This window comes from Eleginops maclovinus, chromosome 5 (assembly GCF_036324505.1).
Source record: "Eleginops maclovinus isolate JMC-PN-2008 ecotype Puerto Natales chromosome 5, JC_Emac_rtc_rv5, whole genome shotgun sequence".
In the NCBI taxonomy this organism is placed as follows: Eukaryota; Metazoa; Chordata; class Actinopteri; order Perciformes; family Eleginopidae; genus Eleginops; species Eleginops maclovinus.
Window position 1 is genome coordinate 14,875,457 of NC_086353.1, and position 22,965 is coordinate 14,898,421.

Sequence of the window (22,965 nt, forward strand, 5' to 3'; positions counted from 1 at the left end):
CAAAAACCATTGTAGACTATTCCCAACAAACCCTTCCCTGTCATGCCGTGCACAATCATTTTTGTTGTTGCAGGAAAGGCACTTTGGCAACATTGACAATAGCAACTACCTGCACAAAGTAGCTGTGGTTGTGTCCTTTCTGCCCTTTTAAGACCCAGATCATTTCTGATGGGAGGCTTTAACTCACCCTCCCGTTGGGCATTTTGTATGGCGGCCTGACAGGCTGGCAGGTGGTACTCACACTGACAGGATGTTCTATTGACTCAGGGTTTGGCTTGACAGAATGGGCGGTCTGTTTGAGCTTCAGGTTTAGATGGGAGGGAAAACTCACAACACACAAGCAGACATTACATAGAGCTGTGATGCTGTAATTATGAGTTTAACAAGTCAGTTGTGCCGTGTAGAGGCACAAGACCCTCCTGAGGGGAGGAGCACTATTGTGCGTTTGAGCATTTAATTCCCTAACGTCACCATTGTGAAAGGGATGGATCAAATATTAGAGCAGACAAGTGACAGCCAACATTTCCGAAATAGGAGCAGGTAAGACAACAAGCCTTGTGACAATGCCGCTAGAGAAATGTGGCATTGCTTTTTTCTTTCATGATGTTGTGTGTACATACATACAAGACAAATCTAAGCTGTCTGTTATCCAGGGTAAATTCAGATAGATGTCAAGCATGTCCTTCCCACCCTCCATTTAGTTTTCTAAATACATGTAAATGTTAACAACACTACCCAGTCTGATGGAGATGATTAAGAGCAGCAACCCATGCACCATGTTGCATCATACTAATGTTAAGAGAACGTTTGATTAGCAGCATGATATTAAAAGTAGATTTTCCGTCAAAACAAGATAACTGAAGAGTGGCAAGCAGATGTTGAACGATCCTTCATGACTCAACATTTACAAGCTGGCAACTTGTTGTTATCCCTGTTGCAATGAAAATAAATACACAGTTAGTTTTTATTTCACAATATATATCCATCACCTGTATTTCCTGAAGAGAGACCTTGAATTATCACTGTAGTGCAAATTCAAAGCCTTGCTCCTCCAGTTATGTATATTTTTATTTACATAATAGCATGTATTTTTCAACTTCATGTTTTTTGCTGTCATATATGCAAACACACACACACACACACACACACACACACACACACACACACACACACACACACACACACACACACACACACACACACACACACACACACACACACACACACACACACACTAACAAAAAAGTAAAACATAATAAGTTCACTTACCAGTCTCTTTGAAAGCTTGACCTATCCCTCAGCTGGGCATCTTTTTTGTTGGCTGGTATGTTCTTACTGGTTCAAAAATCACCTTTGTATCACCTGACAACAGACAACAATCTGGCTGTCTTTACCTGAAAACTTCACTTCTAGAAGCCTGTAAGCAGCAGGTGACTCTCTGCTTTCCTGCTGCAGGCTACATCTGCTGCTGGCAGCACTGAGGCTTCTTTCATGCCGACCCTCTTATCCAGGATTCAGGCCATATTGATAGCAGCAGTTGTGATTAACATACTAGTGAATGTGTTCTACATGTTGGCTTAATAAGTAACAAAACATGAGATAAAGACATTTCCAGATAAGACACATGTCAAATAAATATGAATTAATAATATGTTGACTTAATAAGTCAGGTGTTTATAGAATAAATAATGTAAATAAATTGGCATTAACATATGTGGAAAAGTATTTTAAAATATATTAACACTTGAAACATGTCTGTGTCACCGCTGGTCTTCAGGCTGTATGTATACTGCAGTCTTGTTAACACACACCCAATTTACTACTTTGGCTTTCATGCAGCAATCTCGTGCAATCACAGATTATTTGCCTTTTTTATTAACTGCAACAAAATATTTCCTAACCTGCTTAACCTTAATGTGTTATCAATAACTGTAGAAAACAAATGGCATTACTTGTTTAAAAGAAATGTGTGTAATCTGGGACTTTCTCAATTTTGATCTCAATCTTGTTTGGAGTTGGATCATCTTTCAACTGGTTAAAAGGGAAAGCACGGCCATAAACTTGGGGGATTAGCATACAGTAGGTTGATACTGTTTTGTGCTGACTATTGCAGGCATTGAAGACGCAGAGTCCTCCCCTTTAAATCCACACAATTGACATGATAATATTGATCAGAATGCCTAGAGATGAGGGGTTGAGCCGATTAAATCCTACAGTATCACAGACGAAATCCCAAATGTCAATTAAACTAGTAATATAATGCTTATTATGTATTGTATTATAATGCAATTGTTTCAAATTGGTTTCATTAAAGAAAACACAACACGGCAAAAAAACAACACTTTAACCTTTTTTCTGATAAAAAACAAAAAACAAACTTCAAATGCCAGATATTGAAAACATGGCAATGCAAGCTAATGAGAGGTCCTGTAGCTCAGTAATTAGACTATCAATGGAGGTTTGAAATGATCAAATCTTGCTCAAGGTTGTTTAGAATAATGGCCTTTTTTCCTTTTGATTTCAGTTCAGCCTTCGTAATAATTCAAGACAAAACACCTGCAATGTTTGTCTTAGCAATAAATGATCTCATGTTGAACCTGAGATAACCAAAGCATGTTTTAGGAAGTCTCATTTTCCGACTTTATTTTGAAAATAAAAGTGATCAAAATAGAATGTGCCTTGTCCCTTGACTAAGTATGTTTCAAGCATTATCTACTCTTCAAATGTATCATTTCACTTGATTTGGCTTAATAAAGTAGTGTTTGTCAACAAGCCAATACAATTTATTAACATGTTTGTTACCTATTTATGCCACTGCATTATCTTTTTAAGCTATTTCTCCAATTTCTGAAGTGACGTCACCAACACTTTTCTGAAAGGTTGAAATATGTTTTCCACTCTAAGCACTCTGAGAAAAAAGGCTGCCACATTCTTCATTGAAAACAAATGAAGGAAGAATCTGGCGCTACAAAAACAATCAAAAACAATCCCAATGATTACGAAGGCCCTAACAGATAATAGGCATAAATTGTCTACTAATCAACAAGTACTAATGCCTTTAGTTACAAAACATATGTTACACAGCATCCATATCTGCCATCAGACCTGAGGAAGAGCTAAAAAAGAACAAGCACTACAACCAACTTGCATGTTAATGTTGCTATCTTGCCATATTTTATTTTATCATGGCTATTTTTGTACCTTTAGACACATGAATATATATTTGTTTAAACCATGACATGTAATCAACAGTGCAAGTCTAACAGAGATGAAGTGCTTGTACTATAAAAAAAAACATAATAGTCAAGAAAAATAAATACATAAACAGAGCATGATTTTAAGACTTACATTTTGTCTTCCCTTTGTATTAGTATTCTCTTAATAACTGATTAAACAAAATTGTTGGAAATGAGCCATGTGTTGTACCCCCTGTCATCCTGCCTGTAATGAATGCATCTGTCAAATCATCTCTCTGGGCCATATTTTGACTGATGATCGGATTCTAGGATTCCCTAAAGCAAAGACTGCCTCACACATTGTGTCTCTCTTTCTCTCCTTGCCTCTGTCTCTGCTCAGGGATTTTGAAATAATTTCCATTTCTGCCATTAGTTTGTTGATTAGTACAGCTGTTTTTAATTGGTGAAGGTTATCATGTTAAGAAGGAACATCTGGTGCAAAACTTATCAGATGTAACTCATTGTTGAGATTAACAATTCAACATTATCTTTGAACCCCCTAGATACTTTCCTGCAACAAGTGTGTTTGCATTAAAGCTTTGTTAGCTACTGTATATTATTGTACATTCCCTGTTATCTTAGTTGATAACAATTACACAGCCAGTTTTGAGCCAGAACGTGGTTATAACTAAACTAATTTAAATGTATAATTAAAACCTTCCTCTCACGTAGAGTGAATATTGGATTTACATATGCAAGATATCCACAGAAAGAAAATGTGTGAATATGTTTTTGACTTGGGGTGAGTTCCTAAGCATTACAAAGGTAGGAAAACACTTTTCTAAGAATTTGTCGAAGAGTAAGAGTGGAGCAGCCCTGAAGGTTAAGAACGGTGTCTCACTGATAAATCACTACCCAGTAAATGCTCCGCTCGCTCTATTGGTGTTAAACAGTCCAATATTCCCTGGCTTTGGTCCCTAAAGTAGGCATGGCTGCCAGGGTTCTGCCTGCCACAACAAACACTGACTTTGGTAACAGCACACTCAATTAAATAATTCAATTAGATTATGAGACCCCTATCATTATTCAGATAACTGCGGTGAATGCAGGTGAAAAGTCAGCATGTCCTGAACAGTGTCTTCCAGCTCCAATTCTCTATAAAATCTTAAATGCATAGCCATAACATGCGCAACCCCTCCCTGTTTTCAAAACTCGATTCCCCCGGCTGGTGTTTTATTTTGCAGGACACATTCAATAAAGGCTCAGAGTTGCTGTATCTAATCCATTTGTCCTTAGACTGCTGATGATAAGTCAGTCCCTCTTCACCCCTTTCATTTCTCCACTGTCCTCTCACTTATCATCTTACCATGCTCCCCGATATATATCATATATGAGAGCTATTACTTAAATTTTGATTTGCTCAGGCTGTTTCCCTTCAGCCGTGACTCCAGCCGTTTATGCTGTGATTGCTCTTGACATTTTAATAAGAAACTTTCCTGTGCTGACCCCAAGGTACCAACAACTATGTGTTATGAATCACAAGTGAAAGAGACCAAAATCCAGCATGAATGTATTTGTTTTTGAGTCATAGACTGATCATAAGTCTCCCTCATGCATCTGTGTCTGTGACTGAGCAGGTGTTTAATCCCACAAAATGCAAACATTTTCCCAATTAATAAGCAAATATGCCAAATTAATGCTAATCTCATCTTTGAAGCCCTCCCACTTATCATTGCGCAAAACAGATATTTGTCTGTAGATCTTTGTTATGCATATGCATCATCTTGTTAGCCACTTCAGTTTCAGGTGGGATTTGCTGCTGGTAATCTTAGCTCTGTCCCCTCTTTGGCTGGATTTAGATAAGAATAAGGCATGATAGAGGGAGGAGTGCAGGAATTATTAAACTAATTTCCATTATTTAACTTAACATCATACCAGTTCATTGTTTAATTTATTAATTACATCACAGATATATTTGGTTAATTGAACCATACATATTGGCTTATAATTGGCTTTGATTATGTAACTAGTGATCTTCATTGTATGCCAAATCAGTGAAACTCTCAATGAAATGATCCACCAAAAGTATCCGTTACACCCAGGTTTGAATGTTTAGACATCGCATTGCAGATCTCATGACAGTAATAGGATGCCTTTAACGTTATCTTTCTTGAGAGCCTTTGCAAGGTTTCAGCATTAATGTTGGAAATGCATTATTTTTTTGGATTGGTCATCCAATTCATTTTAGGTGTTGGATTGGGTTGGGGTCAGGGCTTTGTCCAGGCAAGAGTCAAACCCCAAATTCAGAAAACCATTTCTTCATGCATGAAACATCAAATTTCGATTTTGGTCAACACCATTTTATGGCCCTCAATCTAGGCATTGTGGCATTGGCGTGGCATTGCATTATTATCACATAAAGTGCTATCCTAATTCAAGTAAGGAGCTGTTGCCCAAATCATGAAAGCAGCTTAAATGTGTCCAAGTACTTATACGGCCATATACAGCACGGTTTGTCTGTGTATATATCACAGCAGTCCTGGCTATAACATGTCTCATCATCCTTTGTCCTTCAAATAGCATTTCTGTAAAAATAATATGTATGACACCAAATGAAACCCAGGAGGACACAATTTCAAAACACAAACATTCTCCAATCTTAATATGTAAAACTAAAACCTGATGCATTCAGAGCTGCAATGAATATGTCAAAGCACGGCTGGGGGGGAACAAATGGTTGCTCTACTCTCTTATAATGAGCAGAGCCTGTGCTATCTATCGGAATTCCAAGTCTATTTCCTTTAAGTGTTAGTGAAATACAGAGGGAGTGTTATAGGAGAGATGGTGGGGGTGGGGCAAAGAGGGATGTGAGATCTGAAAGATTGAAGATGGATTTCTGTGGGAGAGGTGTGTGGGCATTACAATGCTGATGGTGCAGGAGAGGCTCTTTCTTGGGAAATCACTCGTCTGCATCATTTCTCCACTCAAACCAACCGTCAGAATCAGTTTCACTGTTGGGCACTTATGAGTGTCCTGAGGCATAGCGCACCCTTACACTTATCCTATGAATATGCGCTCGTACTTTACGTGCATCCAACTAGTGGTTGATCTTCAGCAACAACAAAAACAAGTATTTCTACAAAGATGTCCAACAAAAGTGTTACACTAATATGTCTCTTTTAACAAGGCCTCAGTTAAAGAAATATGTAAATCTTAATTTTCATATGGTCATGCCAATAAAGCTCCTTTGAATTAGAATATTATGTTATGATTTCATACTCTAATGATCAGTGTTTCACTCTATTCTGACACTTTCTGCTCTATTATTATTCAGATGTTCACACATACCATAGTCTTGTTGATCATTTGATGGAAATAACGTGACCCAAACGTGTTCTGTGTCCCATTATTCTCTGGTTTCCTGTTAGTGTGAAAGAAACAAATGGAGTTTTTGTATAATAGCATATTCTAAAAATGTGTTACTCTCCTAAACCCGGTTAGACTAAGTATTAATTCATGACACAATGATAGGTTGTGGGTAAGGTATTCACAATTGAAAAATGTTTATCAGTCTTTGAGAAACTCTCATGTTTGTCATTCACTAAAACTCAATACACATATCATCAAATCAGTGATCCAAGATTATAGAGTTCTGGATAAAGTAGTGCTTACAGAGAGAGTGGGCTTCACGTTGTTTACAGCATTCACATAGTTGTCATGTCCACAAGACGGGCCAACTATTTTCTCTTTCCAGAGGCAATAGTGATGGATTATCTGCCCGCAGTTAGGCATAATTCACTATTGTTCTCTTCCTTTCGGTGGACTTGCAATTAAGTTTGTAATTGCTGCAGGTTATTTAAGTGCGATTGATGGACTTAACTATATTTTTTTGTTTGTTTAATGAATTTTCTCTCCTCAGTCACAGCTATTAGCCTCCATTAACGTCTCTCTTGCTGCTCAAACATTTTTAATTCAGATAATGTTGTCACAGTGATTGCTTTACCTCTAATCATAGAGGATGTCTTTAAAAGTCAAACAAATATGTCACACATGTTGACTTTAATGACTTCATTTGAATGTGTGAAGAACAGAGCATTGAGACATTTTTATGTGTTAAGCATACTATTTTACTATGTTTTTTTGTGTATAAATCCTAATTGTGCTACTGAATATTGCTTTTTTTATTATGAGGATGTTAAATTGAAATAAACTAGGTCTGATCAAGTCTTATTTTACTGTTACAATAACAGTGCGCTGACAATTATGTATCAAAACAGCCTAATAAACTCAAATGAGCTGTGTTAATAATTATAAATAATGCGTAGTCTTTTCAAACCCTCATACAACTGAACCTTTAGTGGTGAATCAAAACTAATTCAATAATGGTTGCTTTTAGAACTGTTAATTTCCTCATAACAATTAAATGGTGGTGCTAGATGTGTTTGAATCCACCTTTTGTAGTGTATAGTTGTCTGTCTTACTTGTCTTATGTGACTAACTCCCTCTTTGTGTAAGATAAAGGACGTGTCTGGTGTAGTTTATATACTGTTCCCTCTGGCTGCTCTTCAGATATCCCATTGAGAAACATGGTATTTTTACTGTCTTATAAAACAGCCAGTCCCCTTCCAGTTTGGTTCAAACATGATTCCATAAACAAAGATATAAGTCTCAAAGGGTGCCCTAGTAAAAGGCCCTATGGGAGAAATGACACCTTACAAGCAATATACACTACTGCCCATTGAGAGCTGGCCTGCTCTTTTTTGCTCTTCCTCTTTCTTTATCTCTCTCTCTGTCCTTTCACCCCATTGTGTTACTGCATCATATTAATCCCAATGCTAAGTGATATGCAATCATTGCCAAATATAATACAGTGAAGTCATCTGCAATAATATTAATGATATGACCTCTTCCCCCTCTCTCTTCTGTATTCTAGTTGCGAAAGGCAGTGATGGACCACATCTCAGACTCTTTCCTGGAGACCAACGTCCCTCTGCTGGTGCTCATTGAAGCGGCCAAGAGTGGAAACGAGAAGGAGGTCAAAGAGTACGCCCAGGTGTTCCGTGAACATGCTAACAAGCTGGTGGAGGTCAGTCATAAATTATACATTGGGGCACATGCATATACCCACATCTCTATTCCTACTGGGCCGCTCAGAACTTAAAGAGTAAGGTGCGAACATATAAGCAATGCCGATTATTTCACAATAATGGTGCCTATAGATTTCAACCAGCCCACACAGGCCATGGTTCCTACTGAGCAATACAACTCTGCTCATTAAAATAGGAGAAAGATCAAGCTGTGTACTGTTGAAGGCTTACATGTTCATATTACACATAGTAATATTGGCAAAAATATTATGTGTCATTATTTGATACCTTCAATAGAACACGTTTACTGGAAAGAAAAAACAAAGTAAAAATAAGTGATGTAATGCACTGTAAATCAGATATGTAATTATGTTCCCACATACACTATCAACATTCATACACCTTTTCAACAGTGCACATACATTTTCTTCATTAATTATTCAATGACCTTGCTTGCACAAGTGGAGGAAATATGAAATGAATTGAATGGTGGTAACTTAGGAGAAATTAGATACAAATCATATCAAAACGTGTTCATCTTCATAACTGCTTGTGCAGATATGTGTGGTTGAAATCACACTGCAAACCACAACTAAAAGCTTTTACCATCATCGACTTGAATATTTGTTTCAAAGTAACATGCTCGTTTGTAGCTCAGCTTGCACAGCTCAGCCACTATGAATGATGTTGATGCTTTTTGTGGAGTGTCTGTTTTTGGCTCTGGAAATGATTCCAGTGAAAGTCCTATTGTGTTCCCTCTGTTCACAAAATGATAGAGAAACCTTGAGGGTATGATTGGCAAAGATGGCCTTGCAGATCAAAACCTCTTAATTGTTTTGGTATTTCACATCCGTTCACATCAAGTAATCATTTACTGTACTTCATCCTGGCAGAAGAAGGGGACGTGAACGTTTGCCCTTCCAGTTGTCATGTGTTATGGGCACCTGAAGAGGGCTTATGTGGTTCTTTGCTTCACTTGGGCAGGAACTGTTCAAATATTGAGTGTCAGGAAGGTAACTAGTATCCATCTACCCTTTGTCTAACATGATTGACAAAATACTATTGAGCCCTACTCTTTGTTTCAATAGAAGAGATAGTTGTCTTTGAAAAAGGCTGTGCAGACAATCCATGATTGAAAGGCAGAAGGCCATCTTTACAGAAAATACAGTAAAAAGATGATATGGAGGAAAAATTGTTGTGATGCTCTGCTCAGCTTTGAAGACCTTTCGGGTTAAAGGATTTGACACATGTCAAGGTTAATTAATGTACTATAAGGAGTTTAGGTAGTTTGTTTTGCAGTCACCCCCTCTGCAGTGGGGTATAAGGAAAGGTCCTCTAATAAATGCCTCTGCCCTTCAGTTGGTGTTGCTTTTTGTTATCTTGGCCCTTTCAAAGGAGCCTTTAGAACCCTTGATGTGAGCCTCCCTTAACATACTGTCATTTAAAACAGCACTGCTGCATCCTTTACCATCAGCTACAGATTGAGTGACCTTTTGGTCTGCTCCAGCTGTTAGCTGATGAGGGAGGATCTGACTGCTGCTACCCCTCGAATCACGTTTGGATCCAACAATGGTAAAACTTTATTTAGCCCAAGGACATCTTAGGCAGATACATTCTATTATTCTGATAAAGAGAACAATGAGTGAGGGCTTCATTGCTTTTGCCCTGTGACTTTGTTGGTTCGTTATGTAAAGCATGTGCAACAGTGAGGTTCAAAGGTATTTATTGCATGCTAAGGAGATGCAGCCCCAGTCTAAGCCGCAACTAGCTCATTCACTGTGCAATGGCTCATAGCTTGTGTGTTAGCAGACATGAAACTCTGCACAGCTATTTATGTGCAATTGTATTGTGAACTATCTTGTATATCTAAAAATAAGGCAACTTGTATGGGTGTTAAATAGTATCCAGCATCGTGGGGAAATTGGATAAACACAACCAGTGCTCACCGGATGTATTGTGGTGCATTATCATGCCATTCGCTAATTTGCATTTTTCCGTGAGTTTACTGGGTGCATTGTCTTAACTGTGTTCATCACAGGGGGGACTATTTGTAGCATTAAATGTGTGACAACAAAATTGAAATGTGTTCGGAAAATATTTTCATAATCAGTCATACACAGCACACCAGCATTGAAAGCCTGCTTTAAAGGGATACGAGTGGCAATAACAACATCTCCCTCCATCTGATTTTAGTCAGAAGTATACTCATGTTAACAGGACGTACTTTTGCCTCTCCATCTCTGGTTAAACTCTTGCATGGTGGTTCAAAGTTTGCTGTGCTGGTAAAATGGTAGTTAAACATCAGTGCCATGGTAGGGGCTAAGGTCAATGGTTTGTTATTCTCTAAGCTGGGGTTTGTTGTTTTGTGAAACATGTACAGTATCAAATACAACGAGGTCCATGGTCAAAGGGGGAGCCCACAAATGATGAGTCAATGAAGACTTATCGGAAGAGACATGTCTCAGTCCCTGCTCTTTTGAACGGTGGAGCTCAAGGTTAAATAGGTTCATCACACTGTAGCTGACAGAGCAGTACATGAATACAAATATCAGTTTCATGAGATAATGAGGTGCTTTGTCAACAAAGTCCTATTAAGTCTCCAGCTGTGATCATAAAGCTACAGACTTTGTGTTTTTTAAGGACAAATTATGAAATTGAGTAATAAATGTGGACATCAATGAACTTCAATGCTTTCATTATCTCACTGTTACCAGTGTATCATACCATACGAGCATTTCATGCCTGAATCTCATGTTTGCATGTTAAGGATGCAAATATGGCAAAATATTTGACAGAGGTTGAGGACCACGTGGTATGTGCAGCACTATTTTGCTATTTCTACTAACAGAGAAAAGGTGGGCCATCATATAGTTCCTCTGCTACGACATAGTGTCCATCCTTCTCCTGACACCCAAACTATGTTTCCTTTTCACTGTTCCAGGATAATCTAAAGAATATGAATGTGACCATCAGTGTTGGGAATGTTACTTAAACAAAGTAATTAGTTATAGTTACCCACTACTTGTTCCAAAAAGTAACTGAGTTAGTAACTGAATTACTCTATAATAAAAGTAACTAGTTACCACGGAAAGTAACTATTTGCGTTACTGTAAAAAAATAGTTGCTACAACGGATGTCCACAAAGTCTTCCCTCCTGGACATAATGTACACTTTACATGCACGTTTTTGCCTTTGACCTCAATAATTTGAAGTAGTGCTTATATCTCCACCTTGAAAATGCCAACTTTTCATCGGATTGCTCCGGTCTCACCATTTCTGCTGCTTCCTCGTGTGTGTGTGTGTGTGTGTGTGTGCGTGTGTGTGTGTGTGTGTGTCAATTCAATTCATAGTAACGCAGCACATTTAACGTTCACTAACGATAACGGCATTGTAACGACGGAAACAGTAAGTAGTTAGATTACCCCGTTACTGTAAAAAAACGGCGTCATTCCCAACACTGGTGACCATACATTGGCAAGAGTAGAGCACAAGCTATAATGAGGTGCAGTGCAGAATACTGGTGTTTCCTTTTCTCAGGGTGAGCACATTAATGGTCTCTGCTAGCTGAATATCTAATACACTGAAGGCTATCCTACTATACTTGACAATATCATTGTCATTGCTGTCATCACCATTATTCGCACAGACACAGTCACCGTACTAGCCACCATCACAATCTTTTAATATATAAGGCTAATTAACATCATCTCCCTGGTGTCAGAGAGGAACAGTCTTAAGCTATTAGCCTGGAGTTTGGACATGATCAGAAGTGTAAAATGTGTCCCTCATCATGTCTACTTAGTTTTCATTAGATTTTCTTCATTTTGGCTCCACAGAGTTCAGTATCTCTGTTTTCTCTACCATTGTCCTTCGCTCACCTCAGTGACGAGCCAAGTTCACCCAACGGCTCTCCTAATCACATCATACTCATTACACCATCTTGACCAGCGACAGAAAACCTCTGATGATTATACTGGGTATTTAATTTGGTTAAAGACTGTAATGGAATTGTGAAATGTAATGGAATGAATCTGCAACATCATTTTGAGGTTATATTTTTGTATAACTATCGGTCATGCATTTTTGTTTAGCTCTGTATTTATACAAGAGTTGCACAGTGAACACACAGCCTACGCTTTAGACACTTACAGCCTGTCACACATACACTAATACTTGTGTAAATGTACACATTATTCTTTCTTCATCCCACTTTACAGTGCAGCGAATACTGTGTTGATATGACACAATCTGTATTTTTAGGAAGATTATTTTTTAACTGAGGGGTTAGGGTTAGAGGTACAGAGGTTGGATCATTTCAGTTGTCTCAATTTGTGGAGGAAAAGAGTAAGAAGTGGGGTATACAGTACACATACACACACACACACACACACACACACACACACACACACACACACACACACACACACACACACACACACACACACACACACACACACACACACACACACACACACACACACACACACAGAAAAGGAGAGCAATGTATCCCTCTGTAGAATTGTAATTATCCTCGGATGATTACAATGATGTACCTTAAAGGAATTATTCCAAAGGCAAATGCTAATTAGAAGTACCTAATTATTACCATCAGTGATCAAGGCATTTAGATAGTGTTAAAGATACAACTGTAAAACTAATTTAATACTCTCAAATAGGATCCCTGTTTGTGTAGTCGTTGGTGTCAATGCTGTGTTAAAATGTGAAATGTTCCATTTTACTTGGACTACAATTGTGTGTGTTCAATATTTCATATTTTAAATTAACTGAGACATGCTACTTCAGTGAAGAAGCTAGGGTTTCAACTTCCCTTTTACAGTCATAACTTCTATATAGCCTCTATTTTATTCAATCAGAACATTAGGCTGAGTATAAGTTCAACATTAACTATCAATAGCTCTAGTCAACTGCTTCTGGGTTATATTAATCAATATATGTTATGGCTTTTTTAGAGGACAAATGAGAAATGATCTTATATTCAAATTATTTAGTACTGTTTTATTCTAGGTAGAGCATTAGACGTTTAGTTTAATGTATAATATCCTGACCCATTAACATTTTTCCATTATTGAGATATTCAATAGCAAGGATTTAGTTGTAATATTCAGTTACCACTGGAGTTGAAAATATAATATTATTGCTGAACCAAATCCCAATGAATCGTCCAATACAACAGAACAATGGAATAAACACTGACAACAGAAAACAAGGACAGTCCACATCACAATTCATGACTTCATATCCAGTGGTTCCTACATCTCATTTCAAATGATCAACTCAAGGCATGAAAAGTATATCAAATAAGGGATATCAGCTTAAAATCCTCACTTCCCATCCAACAACAGCATCATAACACAAGTACATGGTCACACAGATAAGTGACAGTGCTTATATGCTTCTTTTCATCACCTCCCTAAAAGTGTATGTGTAGTTACTTACATTGCAGCTGAAGACTGGTTGGAATTAGGATATTTAATTAATGATCAATTTTCCAAAGTGATAAACTGTAGACTATACATAGTCGTCATTCAAATGTATATCCAAGTACAAATGAATGGTTTAAAACCATACTTTACTAATCTACAGTCAGTACTTGCTCTCACTATATTGGTGTCTCTGGACATTGGTTATATGTTTATTTCCTATTCAACACCATTGAATATACTTGTATCATCTCCATTCATCAGTTGTTACTTTCTTAAATCTGCCTCCAAGGCCAAGCACTCCATTAAATCACACATATATGCTTTTGTTAATTCAAACACAAGATGAATATCCAATCTTCTAAAGTTACCACGGTTCTTTTTTTTATTGCCACTGCAGCGAGATTGTACACGTGCCAGCAATTCTTGGAACTTTAAAGGATGTTACGCTCCATCACTATTCTAATGTCAGAATGAGGCTTTCCACTGACCTTGACTCCATCTTGAAGCATTTCTCTTTAACAGCAGTGCTGTTATGAAGGACATCATCTGCCTTATCTCTTATAGGGCTCCATCAATGCAAAGCTTTCTCTTTAAATTGGTCATTAAATGTTTATATGTTGTCCCAATTGCTGCAATAAAATCACAATCAACTGAGCTGTAAATGCATTATTATTGTAATAGTTGTTTTATTCTTGCAGGAATACTGTATGATGTGTCTGCTCAATGCATAGCTACATAACGCTAGGTTGTTCACTTTACCTTCATCAGTTCATTAGCTTTTCTTACTTTGAATTTACAGCATTGACCTTACTTTGGACACGAGCAGAGTCAAGGGGAAAGACATACCACCAGTGATTATGCAAAATCAATATGAAGTTGAATGTAACCAATACTGAATTGGCCTTCAGGGCTCAGCGACATGAGACAAACTGCAGCAGTAAATATTATTCTGGGGGCCACTGCATTAAGCACTTTACTGGACAGTTAACCGGGAAGTGGATGGATCACCATTGGAACAGGTCTATTTGTGATGACCCGAAGCTTTAGGCCGACATTAATCCTCTCTTTTCATACAAAGTTATTAGCCTCAGAGGAAATCTGCCTTTGGAAGATGTAGCCACAGAGGTGTATAGAAAGATACATCACACCCCACCTTTTCCACCTTAGGTTTGCCCTTTTTGGAGTTATTTTTAGGTGAGTTCCCAGCCAAAAGGTGTCAGACAAATAAACATGTTGATTTTAAGTCATTTTATCAATACAACCAGATTCTGGTTTCTGTAGATTATTGCAACAAAGACTGTGAGGAGTGAGTGCAATCTATGCACATTGCCTTTGTAAGCATCCAATCCCCCAGTTTCAACTCTACGCCAAATTAAATGGTGTGGAGTACATACATTATACTTTACACAACGCACAATGGAATGGGTTTATGTTTTCTCGCTGATCCACACATAATTACCCATTATGTTAAAGTTACATTCAATCGACCAAAAATAGGTTTTAAATCTATAAGGATACAACAGTTACAATCTTATTAACACACCAAATTGCTTCTTAATGTTGGTAAATATCTTGTGAATAAAGTCGCAATTATGTAGAGCTCACTACTGTTTTGAGTAACATTTTTTCATTTCTGAAGTCACCCTTCATTCTGGCATAATCTCAGTGTTTGAGAGAGACACTCTGCTCATTTTTTTCAGGAATTGTTCAGTCACACTAGAAGAGATGAGACTTAATTACATTGTTTACCATGGAGAGAAATGGAAGAAATCCTTACATTTCCACAACAAAGGGAGTACGATTCTTTGATGGGAGCATATTGACATGGAATCAGCTTAGTACTGGCGGTGCTTTTGTACAGTTTTTGTACTCCTATATCTCCCTGTTGTGCGGTGGCATACAGACTTTACCCGGCACTTCTGAGTGTTATTTTCTAGTGCTTGTTATTTTTGCCTCTCGGCACTTTCCTGCCCATCAAAGCTGTCTAATAGACTCGCATCTAAGTTTCTTACACATTGCAGGGCATGTCAGAACAGAAAGTATACTGTCAATTCAGTCCATTAGAATTCAGAGACATAATTGTAAAGAGGCATCATTATGAGGAATGGTGTAAAAAGGGATTTTTTAAAGTATATATAGTAACATAAAGCAGCAGGCCACATCTTTAGGTAATATCAACATGTTTCAAGGCTTACTGGTGATTGAATCAAACTGGGCAGAAGAGTCCTTGGTAAATGGGTAAGGTCAAGAGAGTACAATAGATTGACAATTGGTGAGATATTCCCAGAGACCAGGTGTTGGTCTTACTAGGGAGTTATTTGACTCTGGCATAAAATCTCTCCATCCATTAAAGCGTTTTGAAAGTATGGGCTGTAAGAGGTCAGATGAAAGTGAAAAAAATCATCCTTATTTACTGACCTGCTAAGAGGTTGCTTAGAATAAATTGCAAGCTAAATTGAATAATTAAACTGATGTTATTCTGTATCATTAGGATCCATTTTGTGAGATACATTAGTTACAAGATATAGTTATGATATTACATCAGAGGAATTCAAACTATGAGGCACACAGTAGTTAGGGGGGTGTTGGAGGAAGAGAGGCAGACATACTGTGTGACGTGTAAGGGACAGGTGCATGCTGGTGTTCTAAAAACAACAGGAAATCACTTATTGTAGCTTGGTTCACTGATTGGGCACACTCACCAACACAGTCAACAGTTGCTGCTCTGACAAACACCTAATGGAGATAAGTTAAGTAATCAAATAGCTTAAAAAAACATGTTTCTAGAACAGCTTTCATGTGATTATTATTTATTTAGTGTTTGTTGTTTGCTTTACGATGTTTTTTTACAGCGTGTTTAGTTGCTCTTTTTGAGATTACTTAATTCTGTGTCTGTTAAATGTGTTTTGTTTGTGTGTGAAAGCACTTTGTAAAGCTGTATGAAATGTGCTATAAAATAAAGTTTATTATCATTATAATACTTTTGATTTTGATAGCAAGATTAGTGCAGCCTGATACTATAGGAACCAAACCACAATAGTAATTGAAACTATTAATAATGAACTTGGAATCACTGGAGTTACCCTCTGCGGCATCATGTTGTCATAAGAATGAAAGTGCTATGATTCTGTGCGACCTGTGCGTAAAACACAGACCACAGATTCTACAATAGGAGCTTTAGGGTGAACCTTAGGGCATCTGTTTACCAAGCGAAACAGATTCAGTCATGCGCGCAAAAGTTTTTTAGAGAAACCAGTGAGGAATTGAAATATTAGAAGGAGAACAAACTGAATCAACCCACCAGGTGATGTCATAATGTTTTCCCCTCAGCAGTCATTAGTGACAGCAGTTTATTACAGGAGGTCTTGATGTACGGTAATCTGATCGATACTGCTACAGGCCACAGCCAGTAAAGCCCAGTCAATCGGAGATTCCCACCTCAAGGTAGCACCCACTGAAGCTCTGGGATAATCACCCTTTCTTCTCCAGTGTGCTATTCTGCAGTACCGTGGTGCATGGGCTCATACATTTACAAGTAATCTTTTTTGTGTGAACTTATACTTCATATCATTATATCTATTGTATGTTACTGAATACTTCTACACCACTACATTTTAGGATGTAGATGTTTGAATCCAATGTGTTTAAGAAAAAAAAATGTGACCCCTCACAAAAAAAAATAATGGGGCCCCATTGCCATTTCTTAGATGGCAAATATTTGACCCTGCACTTACTTGTAATGGATTGTTACATTAAAGTATACATTTACTCAAATAAAGGATCTAGTATCTGACACCATTATTATCCCACATTGCTCTTTAGATTTCAGTATTAACATTACAGCCATTACACATATAATATCTTATTTTGAGAAAGCTTTGTGCGTCAAACACCTCTGCTTGTAAGCTTATAATGAAAATTATTTTAATATAATGATAACATGAATTGTCTACCTACAGCGAGAGAATACCATGTGTTTTATTGTTGCCTTTTCAAAGTTGTTTTATTGCATACAGATCATTAAATTACATTTAAGCACTAGTGTAAAAAAAATAGTGCAAATTGCATTAAAAATAAGACTTCATTAAACACATGATATATATATACTATATAAATGATTTGTTGAACTTGATTCTAATAATATACACTGACATTTGACAATCTCTTCCTCTTGGCTTCTGTCTTGATTCCCCTGTGACTCAGTCAACTCTCAGAGGAAATTGGTCATCAACCCTTTTTCTGAAGAATTACAGCTGTGCCCTAGGATGCAATCAACCAATCTTTTAACCTCTAGCTGACATTTGTATTTTTTGTTTTACAACTCAACTGTCCCTAAAAAGGGAAAGGAGAGATAAACAAATGGAAATTATACCAGCATCAAGCATGTATTCACAAAAGACAATCGTCCCCTGCAGGGTCAACTAAACGTTCCATTATCTCTCACAGAATGCATGAAGTGGTGGCAGCGTTTGTGTGACACGTTTTACCAGAACTTGCCCAACCAAATTGCCGCGGAGATGTGCTTAGTTTAGAGACAAAAACATCAGTATTCCCGCTGAGAGCTGGGATAGCTTGTGTTAAGGTGCTACTCAACAAGGAGCAGAGGAATTCCTGTCATGTTATTCAGATATGACACTAAGTGGATTACACAAGATTAAGTATGACAAAAGAGGAGGCAAAAGAAGGAATAAGACTTGACATTGCACCATGCTTCTGTGAACATAGTCTTCCTATGGTAATGTGAGATACAGCCTGGCATAAATCCTTAATTATATCATGTGCCCATGGGGGCTTATTCATATCATGTTTGATGTCGCATAATGCCGTTTTGCCTCTGATTCATGTATCATCTTCATTTTTCCAGGATGTGAACAATGCATTGTTCCATAGTATGGGATGATCAGACCTGTCCCATTTCATCTCTATTGTAGAAACTCTACTTTAAGAGATTTTTATCTCATTAGTTTTGAGATGATTAATGTCAGTATGCAATCTGAGGACAAAATCATTGTTGAAAATCTAGTAAAGAAATTATTAGATGACGACCTTGAACTCCATGTCATGTTGTTGAACAATTCATAACATTTATTGAATTTGCAATACTCTGTTTTGACATCTATTATAAATGAATCAATGGGGGAAATATTATGTAGACAATACCATGGAACTGAGCAATGCAGTGACTTTGTATTTATTTATATATATATATATATATTTGTGTTATTGTTATACTAATACCAATAAAATAGAACCTTTGATTGATTCAGCAAAAGGCATACAGTACACATTGTCTATACGCAGTTCAACCATTTAGTATATAACCTTCATAATTAATGTCATCTAATCTTTATATATCATAAGTCATACGGATGATAAGACCTGAGCATGTACCATTCCTCGTTCGGACCACTTCCTATTTTCTGCTATCAAGTCAAAGCAGGGAAACAGGGAATGCTAGCTCTCAAATGTTGCAATGTGAAGCACGCTCCCAGTGGAGTTGTTTCCCATCATGCCTCAACCTTCTGTTCTTGCATGCTATGGAACTTCAATAAATGTCTGTCTTTACTTATTTTCAGTGAAGGATAAACAGTGCATTAGGGCACTCCACGCTTCTCACATAAGCAAATAGTGTACACACAGATACACTCAGCTTCTTAGTGATATTATATTCCACGCAATTATACGTTTTCTATCTGGACAAGCCCTATACAGTCAACCTGTCAAAATGTTCTTTGGATACATAACCCCATATTTCCCCCACAGCAAGTCTACAGTACTGAAGTGTATGTAAGTTGCTTTGGATAAAAGTGCCAGCTAAATAACATTTATTAGGTTAGTTGAAAGCAATATCTTCAACTCAATACTATTGCGTTCAACTAACCTAATGCAATTATGTGGAATAGGAACATACCTGTTGACATAATAAAATTAATTAAAGTCGATGTTTAATTATTTCAGTGAAGATCACAGTAGTGCCGTTTTTTTCAGTCAATAATTTGCAAAAGCAGGAAGCATTATTGTGCTCCAACCATACAGAGCTCAAGACACTTTTGAAAAACTGCCAAGTTGTAAAACTCCCATGTCTAATTTTGATTTAATGAACCAGAATGGGCAAGGAAATAGGTCTATTCATATGTAATGGATTAGCAGACAACCTGCAAAGCCATGTACGAACAGAGTGGGCCATCATTTTCCATTTTTCTCTCCTCTCTTTCATTGATGGAGAGACATTTGCGAGCCATCTTTTGTCTATTAAATTTTATCATCCATAGAGCTACTGTGATGGACGGTGAGGAGCACATAGAATTCTCAGGCAGCTTATTTCAAAGTAAAAATGTACTCTTTGTACCCACTGATGGATATTTGATATATCATAGAGATCTTAAACTCAGTTCTGAGTAGGACCATCTCAAGGATAGATAAATGAAAGCACGGGCTGACAAACTGCAGAAATGACACATTTAGCCTACTGTTTCGAATATATCTGTACTTTATTAGCCTTTGTTTTACATGACAAAAGCTATTAAGAGCGCTTCAGAAGGGATTTCAAAATACAAATTGAAGCAGTCCTCCATTCTGGGTCTGCCCAAATCAATATTATTTGTTTTATAGATTTGACCAAGAGCATAGAAGTGATTCTCTGCAAGCTTAGATTGGTTGGGGATATTGACTACTATTCTAGGTCCTCAGTCAACCTGTTCACCATCATAATTGCTAATTCACCAAACCAGAGGTGTAACTCTTTTCCTGTGCCTCATCAATTCAACAACCTCTTTATAAAAGGGTAAATTAAACCATGTCCCGCAGCCATTTTAGTTCACTGACAGCAGGTTAATGGCTCATCAAGAGTCTGTTCTTTCTCCTGAAACTGATCTTCTTATTCTCCTGTCTGTTGGACCTTACAGCGCTCTATTGATGACATTGTGCTGTGGGTGTGTGTGAGCACACATCTATGAGTGTGCCTGCTCACACATTTCTGTACGTTTGTGTGCACTTGCATACAATTTATTGTTTAAAATGTGCAGTTACACAATGCCAGCTGCCACGCTGACATCTGTGGTTGAAGTAAGAGAAAGTCAGATAGACAGAGAGACCTTAGAGAGTGGAAAGCATCAAACAAAAAGGATTATGTTCTCTGCCATCATCCCAGAAGAAATGAAATGGCCAGAGGCACCTGATGGACCAGGGGAATTGATTTCAGCACACTGGTGAAACAGAGAAAAAAAAATAGAGATCACTGCATCCTGCTAGCCATAGCCATAACATTGTTGTTGCTTAGATTACTGTACTGTGCTATATAATGGATTTCATTTACAACTTTGAGGAACATTCGGTAAGGAATTTATATTGCACATCATTTGAAGTTTCTCCTAATTAAAAGCCATGAGTAGAACAGGTCTAAATCTTTCTGAAATGATTACACATACTTTATAAACTTGAACACATAATATTTAATGTCCAGTTAGTTTTGGTTCATTCATCAATTTAACATGCATTAGTATGAATGAAATTACACTAAATTACAAAATTACTTCATTGACATACCAACACCAACACTCCATGCAGTGGAGGGAGTAGATTAAAAACTAAAATGGCTGTCAATGGCAATTGTTCAAATGCTTCCTCACATTCTAAAAGCCAAACGCTAGCTGCTGCCTCTAGGAAAAAAAAAAAAAAATCTGTCCAAAGACCAAACTTGCCCTGTGTCGGCATTGAATTGATACCATCCAGGTGCATCAGAGTGGTTAGTTGTTTGCAGTTTAAAACACCAATATTGGTGACTGGGTACAGTTAGATGCAGTCTCTTTACACGTCTTTGATTTTTAAGTTACTGTCACTGATTTGCTGTCACTGATTTGCAGTCACTGATTTGCTGTCACTGATTTGCTGTTTCAGTATAATGCCTGAAAAACCAACAAAACGGATCAATTGCTGCCATCACTTTTTTCTAAACATTCTTGAGCGATCATTCGCAATACGTTTAATTATTACTTTTTGCCTCAATACTTTTATTAAAAACTAGAACAAATCTTGTCTGTGATGGGATAGCGGAAAAATGCACCGCTCCACTCCTACCAAGCTGGTTTGCATATACGGAAGTGAACAAATCTCAAAGGAGCTGCTCCACAGCCCCATCTCCCCTTCCCTGAGGTAGAAAGCCCTAGTTTGAGTGTTCACTTACATCATCAAAGGACCCCTCTGTCTCATGTAATATTAACATGTGCTAAATCAGTGGCAAACAGCAGCAGCAATGTTTACACAGCATTAGCACAGGCTTGCAAAGCCACATAGAGAGGGGCTGTCTTTGTGTTCAAAGATGAGGAGGCTCTGGCACCCTTGGGGGGGTGACAAGATTATAGTATATATGGGTTGGCTGTTTTACAAGGTGACTAATTTAGGCACACTCTAATTGTCCTCTGCAGGAACAGCTTTGCAAATTAATTGAGAAGTTATTTCTGATTTTAAACTAAGTGGCCTTACAGTATGAATAACACACTTTGCATGAAACATAGAAATTACAGAAAAAAGATCACATGTACAGCTTTTGAGAAGCACAGTTAGACAACATGTGGGTGTCAGGAGAGAACAGGCAGACACATTCATCTATAAGTGGTTTGACTTTTTGACACAGGCTTTAATCTAATAATCAGAAAGCTTTAGGGGAAAAGTTGGCTGTCATTGTGAAGTCAAACCAGCTCGAAATTAAGTTCATTAATCACATAGTGCTTCATTTACTCCTTTTCTCTACACACCTCTGAAGTATGTCTTTGTGGTATAAAAAGAGAGAGCTTCAGTTGGAAAGAATGAAAGAAAGAGAGAAAATGTTTGGTGGTGCAGAAGAAAATCTATCAATTCTCATTATGGAAAATAGATCATCACTCCTAATTAGAGTGCCTGCTTCTTGCCATAGTACAAATGCAGAATAACCCAAGCTGGTAATGGCAGGCACCACCCATCGTTGATTAATTAGTTGACAGAATAAAAAACTACAAGGAACCGTGCTATATTGAAGGTTAGATCCACTGGGAAAATATATATGGAAATATATCCAATTTCCAAAGCCTTATGATATTTGTCTTGCTGTTTGTCACTTAATAATTGTGAAAGGAGCAACGACTGTACCTTGCTTTATTCCTCTACAAAATGAGAGAAATCATGAAAAATTGCTACGGTAAAAAGCCAAATATTGATTTATTATATTTGTATCGAGAAATAGTAATAAATGAGACTTGAAAATCTCTGGTGAAATCTGTGGTA

General features: G+C 37.5%; 1 protein-coding gene across 1 annotated transcript in view; it reads left to right on the forward strand.

Annotated features, from left to right (window-relative positions):
* Positions 1–22,965, forward strand: part of ctnna2 (catenin (cadherin-associated protein), alpha 2) — a 256,736-nt gene that overhangs the window by 181,678 nt on the left and 52,093 nt on the right. Inside the window, exon 9 of the mRNA XM_063882786.1 lies at positions 8,110–8,262. Within this exon, the coding sequence (XP_063738856.1) occupies positions 8,110–8,262 (153 nt within the window). The remainder of the gene's footprint in view (positions 1–8,109; positions 8,263–22,965) is intronic.